The 24354-nt window shown below is 48.2% G+C and overlaps 1 protein-coding gene across 1 annotated transcript; it reads left to right on the top strand.

Annotated features, from left to right (window-relative positions):
- Positions 1-22265: 22265 nt before the first annotated feature.
- LOC125533862 (cyclin-P2-1-like) lies at positions 22266-23493 on the top strand. Its single transcript, XM_048697193.2, has one exon. The coding sequence runs from the start codon at positions 22491-22493 to the stop codon at positions 23184-23186; it is 696 nt and encodes a 231-aa protein (XP_048553150.2). The 5' UTR covers positions 22266-22490; the 3' UTR covers positions 23187-23493.
- Positions 23494-24354: the final 861 nt, after the last annotated feature.

The raw sequence follows: 24354 nt of genomic DNA, 5'->3' as shown, positions 1-24354 counted from the left end.
AAGAATACATCATCAAATTTTGACTAGAAAAAGCAAGACCAAAGAAAACAAGAACCACAAAAATACATTTTAGAAGATATCCAACTTCCATAACTGCTCCTGTAAGTTGGATTAGTGTCTTCTCGATGCATTCATTGTTGATCTGCGGAGGAGCCGCCTCCATCTTGTGTGTTTCTTTTTTCTTCGAGTCTAAAGAAGTAGAGGTTGCTTCCTCGCATCTAGTCTCGTGTCTAGCCTCTAATCTAGCAACAAGTGCACTTGTCTCATCTACAGCCTCTATGCTAGCTAAAAGTGCACGAACATCTACTAAATTGCGCTCTATCAATATATCGATGTACTCTTCTTTCCAATATCAAAACTTGCATCCATTCTACACAACAAAATTTGAAGTTAGCACAACTAGCCAAATCTAGAGCACAAACAGAAGCTAAAAAGAGCACATACCCCATCGTTTAAGCACTTGATGAATACCCATCCGGGATGTTCCGGCATTGTAGACACGCGGCGCACGACCATCTTTAGGCAGTGGTCGCACTTAATGAGCAGCAACGGTGCGCCGACAAGCTTTTGGGCTAGCACCGAGCCCGGCCGACCGCCATTCGTGTTTCTACCGGCGGACCACCGACGGTGTAGATCCGAGCGGCTAGAGGAGGAGCCACTGCCTGCATGTGGCCTTGCGGCCCTGCCATGGCCTTCCGGCTCGGTGTCCGGCCAGTCCATGGCGTGGCGCGGCCTCCCACGGCCAGGCGAGCTCAAGACCGACCGGATCCGCCCCAAATCCGACCAGCGGGTGCACAAAACAGGTGGTCGTGGTTGGGTAGCTCGGGGGCGCCGAGGGAAAGGGGTTGGGCGAGCGCGCGTTCGAACTGCACAGCTACAATGGCAGCGGCGGCGGCGGCGAGAGAAGAGTAGGGAAGAGTGGAGAAGAATGAAGGGCGTGCGGCCGGAGGGAGGGAGGATAGAAAAAGGCGTCCCTATGCCACTGACGGGCGGGCCAGGGGAGGACACGCGCAGACGGCCCGCGCGTCCGCGTGATGCCCGTTTCACCCCAAAATCGACGCAAACTTGGGTCGGGGATGGGTCGAAATCGGACATAAAACAGACAAAAGTCCGTTTGTGCCCGCGCGTTGGGCCGTCTGGTTCGTCCGTTTTACACCAAACGGACGGGCGCGGACAGGATGGGGTCGCGCGGTGGAGTTGGCCTAACATCAGCACATAGACACCAAATTTAACACTATTTTCTTTGAGGGGGGATTGCTGGAATTTTCTCTATTTTGGGCCTAGCCCAATAGCAGTTTCAGAAATTCTTAATAAATCCTAGAGGCCCACGCAGGCCATTCGTGCAAGGCAAGAGGTGGAACTAAAGTTTAGTCCCACATTTCTAGTTTAGAGGGAGTTGGACCTCTTTATAAGGGAGATTCTTTCCCCACTTTTATGAGCATGAGAACAAGAGGGACATCCACGCGCGCTCCTCCTCCGCCGGCCGCCTCACCACGCAACGCCTCGTCACGACGCGCCGCGAGTTGCGGGAATGAGCCGAGCCGATGTCTAAATTTTTGCCATGCACCACGGGTATATGAAAGGTCACACGGAAGCTAAAAAGATTTTTGCGAAAGTGGAGTTCGAATGCGAACGGTGCAGCCTTCGGCTGCTGGCTGTTCGCTTCATCTCCGTCTCTTCGTTTCACCTCCCGTCGCTGCCCTCTCGCCTCCTTCTCTTGCGCCTATAAAAAGGAGGTCGCTCCTTCCAGAGAGACGCACCAGAACTACTCCTTCCCTCGCCATCGGTTCCATCTTTGAGCCGCTGCTGTCTTCCTCATGCCGGCTTGCGGCGTGCACCGCACGTCGGGACAGTAGGCCTCCGAAATCGCACCTTTTGAGTCCTGTACAGGAGAAGGGTGATAAGGTTTTTGGGGAGCGCTCAGAGCGACTACTGGCTGCTTCATCACGGACGATCCGGTCGCCGACGACTACTTCCCCGACGATGACTTCTTCCCCGACGTCCACGACCTCCTCGACGACATGGCAGGCGAGGACACCGACCCCAAGTCCAGCGCTTCTGCTGCTGCTGTCCCGCACATGTTCTTCTCCTTTCTATTAGAGGTCCTGCTACAGTTCTTTGTTCTAGTATTTGCCCTAGATATGTTAGACTCTATTTCATATATGCAACTTGCTATACTGTCTGCTCTACATATTTTAGTTACAGTTCATATATGAAGATGTTGTTTACCTTCTCTTTGTCAAATTGCATGGCTTGTTTTATCACTAGTATACTGGTCATGCTTTATCTAGTATTTCTGTTAATAAAATCATTCGGTAAATTGCTCATATTTCCAACAATCCAAAAACCTTATCATAGGCAATTTACCCCAAGTGGTTTTGCTGCTTCCATGAGACCTCCTATGTTTGAGGGTATCCACTATAAGAGGTGGCGCGTGAGAGCAGTCTTGTGGTTTCAAACCATGAGTTGCTATGATGCCACGCTTGGGAAGCCTGAAGGGGAGCTTGATGCCCAACAGGAACAAGCGTTTCAGAAAATGGATACTCTGTTTAAGGCTGCTCTCTTGAGTGTTCTTGGTGAGAACATAGTTGATTCTTATGCGTCAATTGATAATGGAAAAGATATGTGCGACGCACTCGAGGCCAAGTTTGGGGTCTCGGATGCAGGCACTGAGCTGTACATCATGGAGCAATTCTATGATTACTGGATGACTGAAGAGCGCTCCGTGGTTGAGCAAGCTCATGAGATACAGTCATTTGTTAGAGAACTTGAGCACTTCAATTGTATGATACCGGACAAGTTTGTTGCCGGAGGTATCATCACTAAGCTTCCTCCTTCGTGGAGGAACTTTGCTACCTTACTGAAGCATAAGAGGCAGGAGTTTTCCGTTCCGGATCTCATTGGCACTCTTGATGTGGAAGAAAAGGTGAGAGCAAAGGACACACGTGCTCGAGGTATTGAGGGAGGATCTAGTGCCAATGTGGTACAGAAGCAGAACTTCCAGCCCCACAAGTTCAAGAACAAGGGCAAGTTTGATGGTAAAGCAAAGTTTGATGGGAAGAACAAGGCTGTCTAGCACAAGAACTTCAAGAAGAAGAATGACAAGAAGAAAGGTGTCTGTCATGTGTGTGGGGATCCTGATCATTGGGCTCCTAGTTGCCCTAATCACTATGACAAGCGTCATCCTGGGAAAGGCGGCAAGACCACTAATGTTGTCATTGGAGACATTGATATGAAGGATGCTGGGTATGGTATATTTCCCACTATTCTTTCAGTATGTCATTCTCCTGATTGGTTGATTGACACGGGTGCTAATGTGCATGTATGCAGTGATATTTCCATGTTTTCGTCTTATCAGACCGCAGGGACTTCAACCGTGCTGATGGGCCACGGTTCAAGTGCTTCTGTTCGTGGTGTTGGCACGGTCGATCTGAAGTTTACTTCGGGGAAGATTGTGCGGCTGAAGAACGGGCATTATGTCCTCTCCGTCAATAAAAATCTTGTTAGTGGATCTCTTCTGTGTAGAGATGGCTACAAGCTTGTCTTTGAGTCGAATAAATTTATAATATCCAAGTATGGAACCTTTGTTGGTAAAGGCTATGAGTCAGTAGGCCTGTTTCGTTTATCCTTATCAGACGTTTGCAATAAAGTTGTTAATCATATTTGCAACAATAGTGAATCAAATGTGTGGCATTCACGTCTTTGTCATGTTAATTTTGGTTGCATGTCGCGACTAGCGAAGTTGAACTTAATCCCTAATTTCACCACTGTCAAGGGATCCAAGTGTCAAGTGTGTGTGCAAGCTAAGCAACCTCGTAAGTCACACACGACTGCGGAAACGAGAAATTTGCCCCACTAGAGCTCATACATTCAGATCTTTGTGAAATGAATGGTGTTTTAACAAAAGGTGGAAAGAAATATTTCATGATGTTAATTGACGACTCCATTAGATACTGACGTGCGTATCTTCTGAAATCTAAGGATGAGGCTTTGAACTTTTCAAGATCTATAAAGCTGAAGTGGAAAACCAACTTGATCGAAGAATCAAGAGGCTTAGGTCCAACCGTGGTGGAGAGTATTTTTCCAATGAATTTGATGCTTTTTGTGCGGAACATGGTATAATCCATGAAAGGACGCCTCCCTACTCACCTCAGTCAAATGGAGTGGCCGAAAGAAAGAACCTAACTCTAACTGATTTGGTTAACGCCATGTTAGACACATCGGGTCTCTCCAAGGCATGGTGGGGGGAGGCGATATTGACGACATGTCATGTCCTAAACCGAGTTCCCACAAAGAACAAAGAGATAACTCCATTCGAGGAATGGGAGAAGAAAAGGTTAAAACTCTCTTATCTACGAACATGGGGTTGTTTGGCGAAAGTCAATGTTCCAATTCCAAAGAAGCGGAAGCTTGGACCAAAGACTGTGGATTGTGTTTTCCTGGGATATGCTTTTCATAGCATTGGCTATAGATTCTTAGTTGTAAAATATGAGGTACCTGACATGCATGTCGGTATGATCATGGAGTGGAATGATGCGACTTTCTTTGAAGATATCTTTCCCATGAAGGATATGGCTACCTCATCTAATCAGGAGATGCCTAGTTCATCGAATCAGGAACCCGTTACAATTACCAAACTTGCCATTTCGATAGAACACTTTGAAAGTCCTGTGGAGGAGAACAATGAAGTTCCTACTAGGAGCAAGAGACAGAGGACTGCAAAGTCCTTTGGTGATGATTTTCTTGTATATCTCATAGATGACACTCCCAGTTCTATTTCAGAGGCCTATGCATCTGAAGATGCTGACTATTGGAAGGAAGCAGTTCGTAGCGAGATGGATTCCATCTTGGCGAATGAAACTTGGGAGATAACTGATCGTCCTTATGGGTGCAAACCTATAGGATGCAAATGGGTATTCAAGAAGAAGTTTAGGCCTGATGGTACTATTGAAAAGTAAAGGCTCGGCTCGTGGCTAAGGGTTATACCCAAAAGGAAGGTGAAGACTTCTTTGATACTTACTCACCTGTGGCTCGACTGACCACTATTCGAGTTCTACTTTCACTAGCTGCCTCGCATGGTCTTCGCGTTCATCAAATGGATGTTAAGACTGCTTTCCTAAATGGAGAGTTGGATAAGGAAATTTATATGGAACAACCAGATGTGTTTATACTAGATGGTCAGGAAGGAAAAGTATGCAAGTTGCTGAAGTCTTTGTATGGACTCAAGCAAGTACCCAAACAGTGGCATGAGAAGTTTGAAAGAATTTTAACAGCTGCAGGCTTTGTTGTGAACGAAGGTGACAAATGTGTGTACTATCACCATGGTGGGGGCGAGGGAGTTATCCTTTGCTTGTATGTTGATGACATACTGATTTTCAGAACAAATCTGAATGTTATTAAGGAGGTCAAGAATTTCCTATCTCACTGTTTTGAGATGAAGGATTTAGGAGTGGCTTATGTCATTCTGAACATCGAGTTGTTGAGAGACGATGATGGTGGAATTACATTGCTTCAATCTCACTATGTGGAAAAGATCTTGAGTCGCTTTGGCTATAGTGACTGCAAGCCCTCTTCAACACCTTATGATGCAAGTCTGTTACTTCGAAAGAATCGAAGAATTGCTAGAGATCAATTGAAATATTCTCAGATTATTGGCTCGCTTATGTACTTAGCCAGTGCTACAAGACCTGACATCTCTTTTGCTATTAGCAAACTGAGTCGGTTTGTCTCAAAACCAGGAGATGTGCATTGGAAAGCTCTAGAGAGAGTTTTGCGTTATTTGAAAGGCACTACAAATTATGGAATTCACTACACCGGGCACCCAAAGGTGCTTGAAGGGTATAGTGACTCAAACTGGATCTCAGATGCTGATGAGATAAAGGCCACGAGCGGATATGTATTCACTCATGGAGGTGGCACTGTTTCTTGGAAGTCTTGCAAGCAGACCATCTTAACGAGGTCAACAATGGAAGCAGAACTCACAACACTAGATACAGCTACGGTCGAAGTAGATTGGCTTCATCGGCTCTTGAATGACTTGTCGGTTGTTGAGAAACCTGTACCGGGTATCCTTATGAACTGCGGCAATTAAACTGTGATCACGAAAGTGAGCAGCTCAAAGGATAACATGAAGTCATCAAGACACGTTTAGAGAAGGTTAAAGTCTGTCAGGAAAATGAAAAACTCTGGAGTTATTGCATTGGATTATATCCAAACATCTAAAAATCTGGCAGATCCTTTTACTAAGGGTCTATCACGTAATCTGTTAGATAATGCATCGAGGGAGATGGGTATGATACCCACAATATGAGTTGTTCACAGTGGTAACCTATTCTTTGTGATCGGAGATCCCGTGAATTAGATGTGGAAGACAAGTTGTTGGTCAACTGAGAGGAGAGTATCCTTACTATTCACAATACCACTCCATGAAGATGCAATACTCTCCAAATCTGCATGGCAGGTTGATGTATATCTTAATGTGTTCTAAGTGGCTCATTTAAGCAGAGATGTTATCCTGCAGAATATCTTTTGAAGAACACACCTATATGAGTCTGATTGTCAAACGTCGCAATCTATGAGAGTAGGGTTCTCTCTAGTAAACTCATGAAAGGTCACAGAGTATGACGCATAAGCTCCACCCGCGGGGAAGACCCACGGTAGCCACGTATCGGTCAAGGCTTTATGTGAAGCTAGATTCGCAGAAAACTTGCAGTTCAAGGCCAAGTCCACTGTTCAAGTTACTTACTAGTGTAGCATAGAGTTCTAGGTGGAAGTTCAACTTAACAGTCTCCACTGCAGTTGAGGGAGTCCTGGATTAGGGGGTGTTCGGATAGCCGAACTATACCTTCAGCCGGACTCCTGGACTATGAAGATACAAGATTGAAGACTTCGTCCCGTGTCCGGGAGGGACTTTCCTTGGCGTGGAGGGCAAGCTTGGCGATACGGATATTCAGATCTCCTACCATTGTAACCGACTCTATGTAACCCTAACCCTATCCGATGTCTATAGAAACTGGAGGGTTTTAGTCCGTAGGACAACATACACATCAACAATCATACCATAGGCTAGCTTCTAGGGTTTAGCCTCTCTGATCTCGTGGTAGATCTACTCTTGTACTACCCATATCATCAATATTAATCAAGCAGGACGTAGGGTTTTACCTCCATCGAGAGGGCCCGAACCTGGGTAAAACTTCGTGTCCCTTGCCTCCAGTTACCATCCGGCCTAGACGCACAGTTCGGGACCCCCTACCCGAGATCCGCCGGTTTTGACACCGACATTGGTGCTTTCATTGAGAGTTCCTCTGTGTCGTCGCCATCAGGAAGGATGCCTCGCCCCGTCTTTAAAGACGGCACCGTTGCTAAGGGAGCTTTGGCTGTCGGCCAAACCCTCTGGCTAGGTGGTTTTCTTATGACCGCCTGTTCAGCTTCTGTGCCGACGATGACCTCTCGAGCCATCGAAAACAATCTTCATGTCAGTTCGGAACTCGCCGAGCAGTTAGATCCAATGGAGCTTTCCTCCATAAACGAGCTCTTGGATCGGTTCGCTGCCCTGGGAGTCGCTACGGATTACGACCAGATTGGGCCTAAAACCGGTCCGAGAGAGATTAACTCTCCCCAAGTCACCCACCACGTTGCCGTGGTAGAGGGACAGTGTGGCGACCCTTCGTCTATCTTAAGGACTCGCTACGTCCGGATTCCCGATCCCTCCAAGCTGGATACCCGCGGAGGGGAGGATATCACTCAAGACCTGAACTTAGAGTCAGGCGACAGGCTGGATTCATTGGACAACACCCAGGGATCCAAATTTTTGAGTTCAGAAATTCCTCGACCTCTGAGCCTCAGACGGGGTGAGGCTTCGGATTTAACTCCACCCACCCACCCCAACATAAGTGATCTATCCAAAATCAGGCAAGAGCCCGACGAAACAGTACATCATTACTGGGCTAGATTCCTCCTGGTTAAGAACAGGCTAAGGGACTGCCATGAGGAAGACGTAATCTTAATCTTCTGCAATAATTGCACGGACAAGGGAATACTCAACGCCATAAGTCACCGTGATATCACACGCTTCGCTGACTTGGCGTCCATTGTACAAAAGTATTATGCGATGGAAAGCGCCTGGAAAACCAAAATAAAATTTTGGGACAATCTGGCCCTAAATACAAACCCAGTCCGAAATAAAAGGGTGCTGCATAGCCAGACACCCAGGTCAAATACCAAAAAGCAAAAACCCTCTATAGGGCATGGAACCGTACTAGAAGGATGGCTTAACGGACCCTGTAAAATTCACGGTACAGAGGACGCCACACCAACTCACAGCCTTAGAGCATGTTGGATACTCCGACAGGTGGCCAAAATTGGCGAAAACCTCCTAATTCCGGAGGCCACAGAAAGCCACCCCAGAGACACCCATACGGTATTAACAGTCTTCGAGACTTACGCATCAAATAATATGCGAAAAAGGACACTCCGCAGCCTTGCCGAAGTCTACCAAGTAGCAACAATAAACCCATGGAGTGACACGGCTATTACCTTTAATGCCAGTGATGAATCTAAATTCCGAACAGCCCGAGCACCAGCCGCATTGGTCCTCAGCCCAATAGTGGATGGCTTTCGTCTTACCAAGGTACTCATGGACGGCGGCAGCGGATTGAACCTCATTTACGAGGAAAACCTTCAAAAAATGGAAATAGACTGGAACCGCATTGAGCGAAGCAGCACAACCTTTAGAGGAATAATCCCCAGTCGGGAAGCGCGCTGCACAGGAAAAATCACACTAGATGTGGTGTTCGGCACGCCGGATAATTACAGATCCGAAGAGATCACGTTCCATGTGTCTCCGTTCAGCAGCGGTTATCATGGTCTGCTAGGGCGGGAAGCGTTCACAATCTTCCAAGCAATACACCATTACGGGTACATGAAGCTCAAAATGCCCGGGCCTAACGGGATCATCACTCTCGCTAGTGATCCGAACATAGCACTCCGCGCCGAAAACAAGATAGTCGCACTGGCCCTCGAGGCACTATCCGAAGCCCTAGCGGCTGAGGAACTGACTGCGCTGCGCTCTACGGTGAATAGGGACGATGTGGTACTCGACAAAAGATCCAAGTCCACCTCCTTTAAACCGGCGAATGAAATAGTCAAATTCCAAGTCCATCCAACGGACCCAAATAAAACAGCTTCCATCGGGGCACAGTTAAACCCTGATGTAGACGCCGCACTGCGAGAGTTCCCACGAGAAAACTGGGACATTTTCGCCTGGCACCCTTCAGACATGCCAGGAATCCCACGCAGGCTGGCCGAGCACAGCTTAAATATCCAAACAGGATTTAAACCTGTCAAACAGGCTCTTCGACGTTTTTACGAACCTAAGAGACAGGCTATGGGAGAGGAGCTAGCAAAGCTATTGGAGGCCGGATTCATCAGAGATATAAAACATCCGGACTGGCTAGCAAACCTGGTGATGGTACCAAAGAAGGACAAATCCTGGTGCCTGTGCGTTGATTTTAAAGACCTTAACAAGGCTTGCCCAAAGGATCCCTTCCCCCTCCCCCGCATCGATCAAATTATCGACGCTACCGCAGGACACGATTCGTTGTGTTTCCTCGACGCATATTCTGGCTACCATCAAATCAAGATGGTAGAATCTGACCAATCCGCAACGGCATTTATCACACCATACGGCCCATTCTGCTTCAACACAATGCCCTTCGGGCTCAAAAACGCCGGCGCAACATATCAGCGCATGATTCAGACATGTCTGGCAAGCTAGATCGGCAAAACAGTGGAGGCATATGTAGATGATGTGGTCGTCAAAACAAGACATGTCGAATCTCTAGTAGACGACTTGAGGCTCACATTTGATAACCTCCGAACATACGACATCAAGCTCAACCCGGAAAAATGCATTTTTGGCGTTCCAGCCGGAAAGCTCTTGGGCTTCATTGTATTCGGTAGAGGAATCGAAGCAAATCTGGCCAAGATCCGAGCTCTGTCGCAACTGGATATCCCAAAGGACCTCAAACAAATACAAAAATTAACTGGATGCGTGGCGGCTCTAAGCCGCTTTATCTCCTGCTTGGGAGAAAAGGCCCTACCCCTTTACCGCCTCCTTCGGCGCACCGAACACTTCGAATGGACGGATGCAGCCACGGCCGGACTCGAGGAGATAAAAGCCATACTTGCAACAAACCCAGTCCTGGCCGCGCCAAATATTGGCGAACCAATGCTATTATACATTGCAGCAACGCATCAGGTTGTAAGCGCAGTGCTCGTCGTCGAATGAGAAACGGACGGACACAGATTCCCCCTTCAAAAGCTGGTCTATTATGTGTCCACTGTCCTCACTCCTTCCAAATCACGGTACCCGCATTATCAAAAGATCGCGTACGCGGTATTCATGGCATCCCGGAAGCTATGACACTACTTTCAAGAGTGTTCAATAACAGTAGCCTCGGAAGTACCACTCAACGATATTATAAACAACCGTGACACAACGGGCCGGATTGCAAAATGGGCCATTGAGCTCCTCCCGTTCGACATAACTTATAAGCCACGGCGAGCCATCAAGTCGCAAGTCTTGGCCGACTTCGTCGCAGAATGGAAGGAGGCCGAACTCCCTAAAGAGTACGGCACATATTCAAATTGGATCATGCATTTCGACGGCTCCAAGATGTTGGCCAGACTGGGGGCTGGCGTCGTTTTGACGTCCCCCACAGGAGACACAGTTCAATACATACTCCAGATTATGTACACGGACTCCAACAACGCAGCCGAACATGAGGCCCTTTTACATGGTCTCCGGATGGTAGTATCCATTGGCATTCAACGCCTAGAGGTGCGCGGGGACTCGAACCTCGCTATATCCCAAATAAATGGAGACTTCGATGCCAAGGATCCAAAAATGGCAGCTTACCGCAACGCCGTCCTAAAAATGTCAGCTCGGTTCGAGGGGCTTGAATTTCACCATATAGCCCGGGAAAATAATCAGGCGGCGGATGTCCTGGCACGCATCGGCGCAAAACGCGATGTAGTCCCCCCCCCCCCCCCCAACATCTTCCTGGAAAGGCTGTTCAAGACATCCGTAGTATGGGAAGGGGGGCCGAACAATAACAACCCGGACCCAACCGCACTGCCCGACACCGAACATTCTGACACAATCGGAGGCTCTGCCAATGAAATAACACCTTCAGCCCACGTAATAATGGCCGTCATCGCCCCGTGGACAGAACCATTCCTCGCCTACCTCACTAGGCAAGAACTCCCCTAGGACCAAAATGAGGCACGCTGCATAGTGCGGCGATCCAAAGCCTACAGAGTCCACGAGGGAGAGCTTTATAAGAAAAGCACTACCGGAGTCCTTCAAAGGTGCATCTTCGAAGAGGAGGGGCGGAACCTCCTGGCTGAAATTCATGACGGACTGGGCGGTCATCATGCTGCAGCTCGGTCCCTCGTAAGCAAAGCCTTCCGTACAGGCTTTTATTGGCCAACGGCCCGGGCAGACGCTCAGGACTTAGTCCAACGATGCACCGGTTGCCAGCTATTTGCAAACCAAAGCCATATGCCTCCCACCGCCCTCCGAACCATCCCCATTACTTGGCCCTTCGCGGTCTGGGGGCTTGACATGGTTGTACCCCTTAAAGGCGGAACCCACAAGCAAAAATACTTACTGGTCATGGTGGATAAATTCACCAAATGGATAGAAGCCAAGCCTGTTAAGACGGCCGAATCCGGACCTGTGATAGACTTTATATCCGGGGTCGTACACCGTTACGGCGTTCCCCACAGCATCATCACTGATAACGGCACGAACTTCATGGCCGACAAGGTAAAACTCTGGTGCAAAAACATGGGCATCAAGCTCGACTATGCTTCCGTCTATCACCCACAAACTAACGGCCAGGTCGAACGTGCAAATGGTCTTATCATGAGCGGCATTAAACCCAGATTAGTGCGGTCCCTCAAGGAATCTAACACGCACTGGGTAGAGGAGCTCAACTCCGTACTCTGGGGGCTGCGGACCACACCGAATCGCACCACCGGATACACACCATTCTTTATGGTGTACAGCGCAGAGGCAGTTTTGCCCTGCGACATAATTCATGACCCACCTCGAGTGCGCATGTACGAAGAAAGAGAAGCCGAGCTCGATCGGCAGGACAGCTTAGACGCATTGGAGGAGGAGCGTGACGTGGTAAAAGCCCGTTCCACATTCTATCAATAGCAGGATCGAAGATACCAAAGCAGAGAAGTACGGGCCAAAAATTACAATGTTGGCGAATTAGTTCTACGACTACCGGACAAGAAAAAGGACAAACTCAAGCCCAAGTGGGAAGGTCCCTTCATAATCGACCAAGTCCTGACTGGTGGAGCGTACCGCCTGCGAGATGCATCGGATAACCGACTCGAGCTGAACCCATGGAACGCAGCCCGTCTCCGAAGATTCTATGCCTAGCGTCAAACTCTATGTTCGTCTCCTTCCTCTGTCCATTTTTTTATATATTTTCTGTCTTGCATTTCTCTTCTTCTTTTCTCTCTCTCTCTTATAGCCCTTAAAGGCTCATACAGTGACGCGCCATCCGCGCTCATTAAACCTGGGGGCTTCTTTAAACAGAAGCTTATTCATACGGGCTTCATGCCCAACACATGCGTCACACTTTCGCATGTACCTTTTATTCACCATTATATGCATCGATATGACTTAAGTTTTGGTCAAGCTGGGTTGCCTCACTCCTGTGCTTAACCCTACGTTCCCGATTGTTTGGCTAGGTGGTAAAGGGAGCACCTCTGCGATTGTTACTGCCGGGTCAGCCGGACGTGTACCTCAGACTGGGTGAAGCCGAAAGCTAGCGTTCTTAAGGGAATATTCGGTCGGTGAACTAAATGATCTTTTTTATTTTTTACGCCCCCAGATGTTTTTCCTGCGTTTCTTTTCGCAGCATGGACATGCACCTTAGGGCATGCCTCCCAGGGAAAGGAACCCCTAACGGAACTATTCTCCATGGAAGATGTTTCTTACTAACCATGTAATATAACATAACTAGTCGGGCACTTGTCTGTTCATGCACTAATGACCCCTACGCCTGGTCTCCATGCATTCCCCGGTTCCTATATAACTGCATGGGAATTCAGACACACTCCGGACCGTCAGGTCCCGAGGCTGAAGCGAAAAGGTCGGCCATGACAAATGATCTACAATCCGGCTAGAAGGCATTATAAATGTCAACTAAATTGCATAGTCATTTTGACTGATCGTATTCCTCTTCAATACCATCTAACAGGCTGTCTAATTTACAGTCCTGCTGGGAATACTTTGCGGCCAACTCTACTTGGCCGTATACTAAGCTTACAGGGATCTCCTTCCCATCGGGCCCTATAGGACTGACCTCGGCCATGTGGTTGGGGTCAGCCTTTGCGTACCGCGTCTTCACCATAGCCCAGGCCTCCCTAGCGCCTTGACGGCAGGATGATATCTTCCACAATCGGAAGCGCCGCCGTGCTCCTTTTAGCTTCTCCGCAAGCTCTCCAAGACCTTCGGGCATGGCGACGGATGGCCACGGGGCCTGGGCGACGCCTCGCATCGCCTGCCGAACTCGATTGAGCAGTTGCGAGAGCTCGGGAAGAAGGTCACCCGTAGAACCGGGCATCTCCTCTCCAGGACGGCCTGCCAGCACACCTACAGACATTGCTCTGTTAGTCGACTTCCCCGTCGAACTTTCTTTTAAAAGGTTCGTTCAAGCACTTACTAAATATGCCGCGCCAAAGCCGCTGATTCTCCTTCACGGAGTCTGACAGCTGGGCACGAACATCTTTCAGCTCGACGCCCAGCTTGGTGATGGCATCTCAGAGATCGTTCTTCTCCCCCATCACCTTCAACAGCACCCTCTCACCAGCCTTCAGCTGGCGTAGGAGATGTTGCCTTTCCGGATCCAATCCGGCGCCATCTGCAATTTCATTTGTCAGATTCGCACCAAAGCCGTGCTGTGCAAAATACTTATCTTTCGAAGTGTATATTACCAGTGGGGGCCTCCTTAGGCTCCCCTGCCGCGGCTAGTGCGGCCTCAAGTTGGGCTTTGCACTCTTCCAGCTCCTTGGACAGTAGGGAATTCTTTTCTGTAAGAACCTGCATAACAAATGATCCTTAAATCAGTTATTTTAACTGTTTCAAGTCTCGGGGCTACTGGTATATATATAATTACCAAAATTTTCTGACCCATATGTCTTTTACATATTGCTCCCTGGCTCTGATTAGACCATTTTGAGCGGCACGGAGGTACGCATCTCCCGACTTAAAGGCATCTAACGCCTCTTGGGAGAAACAAGCGTCGCGAAGAATTGTCCGGCGACGCCTGTGGTTCATTGCACTCTCCACCTCAGAGTTGGTGGCAGACAACCTGTCCACATCCTTCGTCGGAGGAGCGTCCGGTGCACGCCTTGTGTTCGGCCCCGCTTCCGGGCCAGGCTTTGGAGCCTGGCTGGTGGAGGCATGATTGGCGGTCTCTCCGAATATAGTTCGGCGAGGTCTCTTTGTCCTGAAGAGGGCACACGTGTTAATATGCCCTGAAGGTACGACACCTAGGATAAGGGGGTGTGTCATACCTTTGTGTTGACGCCCCGGTCCGGACTGCACCTCTTTTCTGCCCACGGGGCCCTGCGGCCCCTCGTTGGCTTGTCGCCGCAGGTTCGGCCTCCCATTTCTGGGAGGCCGGGATTAGCCCTGGATAATCGGCCGTAATGGCCACCAGGGCATTGTCCTTTCTCAATTGATGGAATACTCCATCAATCAGATCCACCGAAAAGCTCCGGATCCTCTTGCGAGTCCGGGTCGAGGGACCGTCCTGGGTCCTCGGGTTGTGGAGGAGGGTTGTTTATTTCTTTAACAGCCTGGCGCAGTTCCTGCGTCGAAATCGCTAAGATTAAATATTTAACAATGGGGATATAAAACGGATGGGCAAGATGTGATCACTCACCCAGCTTGAAGGATTGTACATGGAAAATCCTCCCTTTGGGTTAACGCGGAGAAAATCCTCCTCTTCTCCCTTGTACAAAGTGGACAAGGTCTTTATTAGAGCCACAGCCGAATCCGGCCCCTTACAGCCGTAGCGGGTGGTGTCGTCCTCCCCGTTGAAATCCCACATGGGGTGGCTTCTATACTGTAGTGGATGCACCCCTCGCATGATGCATGCGGCCATGACCCCAATCATGGTTAGTCCGGAATGAGCTAACAATCTTATCCGGCCCATCAGGTAAACAACGTCCCTGTCACTTTCCCTCCGAGGACTCCGTGGGCGCCAGCTTAGGCGCTTCTTTAAGGGAGCATTGTTGAATTCAGGGAGGCTGATCCGGACAGGATCCGGCAACGGGACATCTTCTATGTAAAACCATTCCGAGGGCCAGTCTTCGGACGCCTTCTTTGGGGTTCCGGACAGATAACCGGTCCCGGCGACGCGCCATACTTCGGCTCTGCCCACTTGATACATAGACTCCTTCTTGGAATGGGGCACGAGGCAAAATAGCTCCCTCCACAATCCGAAATGGGCTTCAACACCCAAGAACAGCTCATAGAGAGCTACAAAGCCCGCGATATGCAATACTGAGGCAGGCGTGAGATGATGTAGCTGGAGGCCGTAGAACTCCAGCAGCCCCCGGAAAAATGGATGGATGGGAAATCCGAGCCCCCTTATTAAATAAGGGACGAGGCACACCCGCTCTCCTTTGGCGGGATTAGGGGCGCTCTCCGCTTGCCCTCCGCCATTATAGACGGCAAGACCAGCTTGAATTGGGATCATATAGGCCCGGGGGAGAAATCCCTTGGTCTGGAGCGTCACTAACTCGCTATGCGGGATGGAGCATCTTTCCCAATGTCCAGGCTTAGGGCTGGAAGGGCGGGAGGAGGAGTCGCGACGGCTGGCCATGGTGGAATGGATCTTTGTCGAATGCGCTCTGATGAACACTCGTGAAAGGGGGAAGGTGTGGTTTGGATCTAAATCCTCGTCCCTTTAAATAGGTCAACTTGTTTACGTGGCTAGGGGTGTGAATGTAAAAACACTCAGACCTTTCATATTCGTTTGACACGTAGGGAGCGGCCATTATTGGGCGCAGAAGCCCAGGAGCGCAACATCTACAAGAAACCGGACTTTATTCAACAGGTGCATGGAATTTGGAGGAGAACCCGCCTTGCAATGCCGAAGACAATCTGCGCGTCAGACTCATCGTCATTGAAGCCTGGTTCGAGCGCTACTGAGGGAGTCCTGGATTAGGGGGTGTTCGGATAGCCGAACTATACCTTCAGCCGGACTCCTGGACTATGAAGATACAAGATTGAAGACTTCGTCCCGTGTCCGGAAGGGACTTTCCTTGGCGTGGAAGGCAAGCTTGGCGATACGGATATTCAGATCTCCTACCATTGTAACCGACTCTATGTAACCCTAACCCTATCCGGTGTCTATATAAACCGGAGGGTTTTAGTCCGTAGGACAACATACACATCAACAATCATACCATAGGCTAGCTTCTAGGGTTTAGCCTCTCTGATCTCGTGGTAGATCTACTCTTGTACGACCCATATCATCAATATTAATCAAGCAGGACGTAGGGTTTTACCTCCATCGAGAGGGCCCGAACCTGGGTAAAAAACTTTGTGTCCCTTGCCTCCTGTTACCATACGGCCTAGACGCACAGTTCGGGACCCCCTACCCGAGATCCACCGGGTTTGACACCGATAGCAGTACCGGTATATAAAACAGTGTTTTGGAACCAAATGTAATTTTTGTGTGCCTCTGGGATCTGGTGGGGGATTGCTGGAATTTTGTCTATTTTGGGCCTAGCCCAATAGCAGTTTCAGAAATTCTTAATAAATCCTAGAGGCCCACGCAGCCCATTCGTGCAAGGCAAGAGGTGGAACTAAAATTTAGTCCCACATTGCTAGTTTAGAGTGAGTTGGACCTCTTTATAAGGGAGGTTCTTTCCCCACTTGTATGAGCACGAGGACAAGAGGGACATCCACACGTGCTCCTCCTCCGCCGCCCGCCTCGCCACGTCCAGACGCGCCGCGGGTTGCGGCAATGAGCCGATGTCTAAATTTTTGCCACACACTACGGGTATACGAAAGGTCACACGGAAGCAAAAAAGATTTTTGCGAAAGTGGAGTTCGAATGCGAACGGTGCAGCCCTTCGACTGCTGGCTGTTCGCTTCATCTCCGTCTCTACGTTTCACCTCCCGCCGCTGCCCTCTCACCTCCTTCTCTTGCGCCTATAAAAGGGACGTCGCTCCTCCCAGAGAGATGCACCAGAACTACTACTCCCCTCGCCATCGGTTCCATCTCTGAGCTGCTGCTGTTTTCCTCATCCCGGCTTGCGGCGTGCACCGCACGTCGGGACAGTAGGCCTCCGAAACCGCACCTTTTGAGTCCTATACGGGAGAAGGGTGATAAGGTTTTTGGGGAGCGCTCAGCGCGACTACTGGCTGCTTCATCACGGACGATCCGGTCACCGACGACTACTTCCCCGACGACGACTTCTTCCCCGACATCCACGACCTCCTCGACGACATGGCAGGCGAGGACACGGACCCCAAGTCCAGCGCTTCTGCTGCTGCTGTCCCGTACGTGATCTTCTCCTTTCTATTATAGGTCCTGCTACAGTTCTTTGTTCTAGTATTTGCCCTAGATATGTTAGACACTATTTCATATATGCAACTTGCTATACTGTCTGCTCTACATATGTTTAGTTACAGTTCATATATGAAGATGTTGTTTACCTTCTCTTTGTCAAATCGCATCGCTTGTTTTATCACTACTATACTGGTCATATTTTATCTAGTATTTCTGTTAATAAAGTCATTCGGTAAATTGCTCGTATTTCCAAAAGGGATATCACTAGCGAATCTGTAAATTAATATTTCAATATTTTCAATAACAACGGGTAGCTTTTGGACTGAACGAGTTAGGGATTGAAACAATCTCTTCAAAGATAATGAGGTCGTAGCTTGAATGAGACATGGCAGTGGGTCTGAACTCCTCGTAGTAACCCCCTTTGCTTACTATCCTGTTTTCCCCCTCGATCCTTCCTTTCTCATTTGGTTTTATTTATTTCACAACGAACTCTAACCTAAAATTTGCATCACGCCTCTCGGTGGCTGCTGGATGGGAGGCTAAACATCTCTTTCTTTCATGTGCAAAGTCCAAAATGCCCCAAGGCAACAGCTCTAATGGGTGATGGGCTCTTGCATATGATTGAACTATCTAAAAGGCTTCAAATTCATATCTTTGATACCCACACAAGGAGACTATCCCAATAAGGTCCACAATATAAATTATGGTTAGAACAACCAATGTCAAATGTATGTAAATATTGATATATGGAAATTAAAATCTCATACAACGGTTGTCCATGCTCGCTTGGGGCTTAGCAATACAATTGTGAACCTCAATTCATATACTTTTCTGGTGTTCCCTATTATATGTTTTATATTTCAGCCTCCTATTTCGTGGAAGATTTAGAAATTATTGCTTTAGTCGGGAAAATAGCATAGAGAATTATTGACGGTTCCGCCATTTTTAAGCTCCAACTCCTCCAACAAGGGCACAAGCTTCCTTCAAGTGGCTAAAAGTGAGATTCGATACCGAATCACGGATCTAACCAAGACAATGTTCGACAATGAGTTCTTCATCAACCATAGATGGGAGGACTCCTAAATGCCTGAAGTTGTTCGAGAGCATCCAAGCTCATGAACTTTCCATGGGAAGTTTGTTGAAGGGGGAAGATTGCATCGTGATCATACTATCAAACTCTCTTTGATTTGGAATAAAAACAGAGGATTAGAACTCATATGCATTTTCTCACTGTAGCACAATTTGTCTCATTGGAATGAAGCAAAGGAAAATCACAACGATTTTCATTGCATGATATTTCAAAGGGGAAAATGTAAGACATTTAGCATCAATTTCTTTTATTCCTATGCGTATGATCGAGGCAAAGCATGATGCATGGGTCAGTAACTATAGCTGGCGATGGATCGTCGTTACTTAAATTCATGTGTTTTTTGTGATTCTACCATTCAAACAATTCATTTTAAATTTTCATGTGGTTTTTCAATCCTTTATTTTACACGTGGATTCCTATAAAATTCATGTATTTTTCTATTCTTATGTTTAAAATTACACGACTCAAAGAGGCCAGAGCTCAGACTTTGAATTGTGACCGAAACTCAAGTAAAATAAGGCTAGATCTTAGTGAAATTCACCCAACTATGAAATAGAATCCTCTAAGGATTTGGATTTTAGATATATGTTTGTTTGAGCGCTCTATAGTTGACCATATTGCTTATCCGTAGTAAGCCTATCTTTTGTTGTGCTTATAGAATCGTTATATTATTGCATCATGCAGGGTTATCCAGTTAGACGACTTGTATTTAGTGAACCCTTTAATTACATGAATTCACCTATTCACCTCTCCTCTTTAGTTGATACTCTTTGTCCATTACTAGCTATCAGTTACATATCATTCCCTCCGACCGGGTTTATTAGCCCCCCTTTTATTTTGGACTAAAGTTTGACCATATATTTATCTAACATAATGGAAACTATGTGTCACAAAAAATGTACTATTGGAAACATGTCTTAAATATAAATTGAATAATATACTTTTTCTAGCATGTCATTTATATTTTATTAATCAAATAGATGGTGAAAATTTGACCCAAAATACGAGGAGGTCTAATAAGCCCAGATAGAGGGAGTAAGTACCAAAATTCAAGATCATAAACTCGGGAATAAGGATTTCATAGTGTACCAAATTACATGTAGATACTTCATTTGCATTTATATTCCTTGTATGTCCATGTATTTTTTCTTTAAAGAGATTTCACATGGGACATTAAAAAATTTAGACGATAGAAAGAGATCAAATCAACTCCAACTACTTGGATGAGTAGACAATTTTTGGGTGAAAGAAGGAAGAGAAGATAGCACTCCCCCAAAGCAATTAACCAATAATATAATCATTAACCTATCATCACCATTTTTCTTTTACTATATGTCTCATGTGACAGAGTCCTCTCCTAATATCCATGACCTCCCTATGTCTTGATTTCACTACATGGATGCTTATTTTGATTTCTATCGCTTTTCACATTATTTGGTTACTAGAAAGGCCTAGATGTCGCATTGAAGGGGGAATAATAGGTGTTTTGATAATCTTAGGAATGTGTCTTATCCTAAACAGAAAATAAATTAGGTGGAAACTTTTCATGCATAAATCATGAATATGCTAGGCTTACGAAGTGTGTTAGCTACTTAAGTTAAATAAGATAACCACCTAAAGGAAACTAGCAAGCACACATTTTATCAATGGTACACCCTCTATTAAACTGCCAAAACATCTTACATTTGTGAACGAAGGGAGTATCAAGTATAATTATGGAAATTAAATGTGACAAGGGATAACATATTTTTTACTGGACTTCAAGTATTCACTAATACTCTACTCTCCAATGGAGAGGCAGAGGACCACCAAGGACCCTCTGTGTCACCTTATTCTCTGAGAGCCTCAGCAAACCAAGTATGGACTCCCTTCACTATGACTAGATTCTTCCTTCAGTCCGGAGATGACAAGCTCCACAACCACTTCACAATATCCACAAAGGAGCAACTCGTGCCACTTAGAAAACTCCACCAAGAGATCACCGAACCATACACCAGGCGGTGGCCTCCAAGAGTAAAAAACTCTCGGAGTCCCACTTGAACAAATCGATGCAGAGAGCCAAAAATATTCGAATAGAAACAAAGATATGTTCAAATCTCTCTCTCTCTCTCTCTCTATTTCTCTCGCTGAAACCTCAGCCAAAGCAACTTTTGCAATGGAGGGATGCAAGAAAAGGGGAACAATGAACGTGGTCAACACATGACTCCTAGATCCATGAGATACTTAAGAAGGCCCCTTTATATAGGGAGCAACCAAACCTGCCCGTTGGGGCTCTTGAGCTCTCCCAAAGTTCCGTTTGAAGGTTTTGAACCAAACATCTAGGTGAAATGAGTAAAACAGAGTTATTGGATCCTCCTGGATGTCCATCTCGCGAAGGTCCGTACAACATTCGGACTAGCCCCTAGGTCCACCCGAAGGTTGGTCTGGGACTTCCGATACACAAAAATAACAAAAACATCCTACACGAGAACGCATATCTTTCTCTACGCCCTCCTGCTTTTGATCATCTTGCCTCCTTTGAAGATATAAGAGACAAGTTGAAAGTACTCATATATAGAACCAACCAAGATTAGCCAAAATGGAGGATGAAACACATGAAAATATTTGAGCAATCTAAGCACAATGTGATCGAGTTAGCGCCAAATAACCCCTTTGGATAGTATGTGTATCGACCTTTTAATCTGATCTCCCAGCAAGAACCTTGAGACCGAAAAAACTAGGAAAACATACTAAAGGCATACCTTTACTTTGCGGATTCCACTTTAGCTCGATGATAAAGTTCATGATGCCTCGTTGGAATGCTTCTCTTGACCAGAACCACGTTGCGAAGATTCTTAATTTTCTTCAAATAATAATTTATAGTTTCATTATCATCATTATGAACTTTTCTATTTCTTATACTGTTGTGAATTGCTTGTCCGCAAAAAAGAAAAGAAAAAAGAAGAGAGAGAACCTGAATAGCGCGAAGACCGAAAAAAATCGAGATACCCGAATGCCCACTCTGAAAAGTTACGACCTTTCCGCTGCTGTTTATCTGGCATTTTTTAGATTTGGATGGGAGTTTGACGAATTTATACAAATATAAAAACGTGCGACCAAGTGGTTAAGTGCTGTTAGTTAGGGCGTGTCCAACCACATTGTCTCCGGCGGTGCATTGCGATGTCTTAACCGAAGCCCCCATCGCGCCATTAACAATGACAATCTATTCTCTCGCAAGCAAGCAAGCAAGCAAGCGGATCCGTCCACGCCCACGCCCACGCCCACGCGTCACGCGTGCCATCCAGACGCCCATACCAGAACAGCAGGGAGCAGCACGTACGCAGGGAGAGGAGGTCAGGAATAGTTAATGGCCGTACGGCGATCCACCGGCACCGGCAGACACCGACAAAGACAATTTGGCACCGGCCTCTGCGATCACGGATGCCACTCCAACCGCACCGCCGGACAAGCCCATCGCGCCCGAATCCGCTTCGTAATCTCAGACCCTCTAAACCAAGGTCGAAGAAGGTGCGTGAAGCCTTCCTCTCCGTCGTCCTTTGCCCCCCCTGTTACGTGCACGCTGCGATTATGTTAATGCCGCGCTGGCCATCGCTTTCGCCGTCCTTTCCTCCAACCTCCATTGTTTAGCCGCTGGCCCACGCCCCGCCGCCCACTCAAATGCTTAAGTATCGGCGCCCTCGAGGCCTTGGAGTGTACGTGGTGCGGGCGTGGCGGTAGGAACCAGCCAAGCTTTGCGTGCGTCCAAGATCCTCGTGAGCCGTGACCGCCAGAGAATTCTTCCAGAAATGGCTTCCGCCGAGCTAGGGTCGGAGTCGGACGGGTATGGCTTCCCCTGCGGCGGCGACGACGGCGCGATGGCGGCGCTCTCGCCGGCGGTGGTCGTGTCGGTGCTCGCGTCTCTGCTGGAGCGGCACATCGCGCGCAACGAGAGGGCCTTGGCCGGCGCCCATGGCCATGCGGCGCCCGGCGAGGACGCGAGGAGGGCCGCGGCCTTCGACGGCGGCACGGTGCTGGACATGGGCATGCGGGAGTTCCTGGAGCGGTTCTCCCGGTACGCGCACGTGTCGCCGCAGGTGTACGTGGTGGCGTACGCCTACCTGGACCGGCTCCGCCGCGGCGGCGACGGCGCCGGGGCGGTGCGCGTCGTGGCGACCAACGCGCAGCGCCTGCTCACCGCGGCCATCCTGGTGGCCTCCAAGTTCGTGGAGGACAGGAACTACAAGAACTCCTACTTCGCGGCGGTGGGCGGGCTGGGCGCGGCGGAGCTGAGCTCGCTGGAGCTGGACTTCCTCTTCCTGATGCGGTTCCGGCTCAACGTCAGCGTGAGCGTGTTCCGGAGCTACTGCCGGCACCTGGAGAGGGAGGCGGGCCACGGCGGCGGGTACCAGGTCGAGAGGTGCCTTGAGAAGGCCCTCCTCGTCTCCTCCGGGGAGGCGCGGCGGCAGCACCGGCAGCCGCCAGCGGCGGCGGCAGCTCAGTAAAAGGTCCTCGCCAACCTCGACGCACTAAAGACTAAGGTAGCCGCAGCCATTGACGGCGGCCGCACGAGCTCGTCGCCGTGGCGTGTGCCGTGTCGTGACAAGATCGAGCGCCCAGTGCCGACACGGACACGGGCTGTACCTGTACGTACATAATGGTAGTAGAAAGTTTGCTAACTTGCATGTGTTAGCAGTTGTACACACAACCTCGATTGGAAAAAAGAACCGATGCGAGGATTAGTAAGAGAAAATCTCTCTTTTTACTCTGCTTACTTATGCGGGCACAATGACAAACGATTGCTTTTTAGCAGCTAAACAGAATCGACAGGGGCTGGCAGATCGAGTGAGAATTGTAACAAAATATCTTTCCCGTCAAAAAAATATATCTTTCCCATTTACGTAGAATAAAGAGAAGGGGACACCTTTGCGTAACTCCCGGCCCGTGATCATGCCAACCGACGGCAACAAATGATTCCATACCACTTTCTAAATCCACAAAATGATTATAACGTATCAGTGCTGAACGTAGCCTCCACAATCTTCTTCATTTTTTCTTCGAAAATGTGCGATTTGTGTCGTCGGTGCGACATCATATCATCGGCCAATAACTTTGCTGATAATGAAAAGGTGGTAGGCACGGCACGGCACAGCACAGCACATCCCCGGCACGCTGGAGCAACCCCATCAAGCCCCCACAGCGATACGGAAAAGGACTCGTATCCGTCCATTGGTGGATCAGATCCTGACAGTGCAGGTGCACGGAGGATACCCTGGGCCGGCCTGTAACCTGGTCCATCCCATGCGCACTTGCGCACACAGCAGCATTCCAAAAGGCTCAGAGTATCTTCAACGGCTGCTTGCAAATTTCCTCGGTCCGCAAACACAGATGTACGAGACCGTCATCCAACGCTAGCCATATTCATTGCAAACTCACTTTTAACAAATTGGGTGAAATTCATAAAAGCACAGCCGGATTTTATACAAACCAAATGAAAACGGTTACATTTTGGAAATATTTTAACTAAAAAGGTAAAACTATGTGCATGTACAATCGCGCAGAGTTCCACTCCCAATACATGGATACACTACACTAGTCTATGGCCGACCGCGGCGGATCCCTTTGTCTTCCCCATGTTCGGCAGCCCGCTCACCAGCCAACCGCGAGTCCCGG

This window comes from Triticum urartu, chromosome 2A (genome assembly GCF_056163025.1).
Source record: "Triticum urartu cultivar PI428250 chromosome 2A, HENAU_Tu73, whole genome shotgun sequence".
In the NCBI taxonomy this organism is placed as follows: Eukaryota; Viridiplantae; Streptophyta; class Magnoliopsida; order Poales; family Poaceae; genus Triticum; species Triticum urartu.
This window is presented reverse-complemented; position numbering and strand designations above follow the sequence as displayed.

What these genes read in the sequence shown, in the direction of transcription:
- LOC125533862 (XM_048697193.2), top strand. Translation starts at nt 22,491, where the DNA reads ATGGCTTCCGCCGAGCTAGGGTCGGAGTCGGACGGGTATGGCTTCCCC.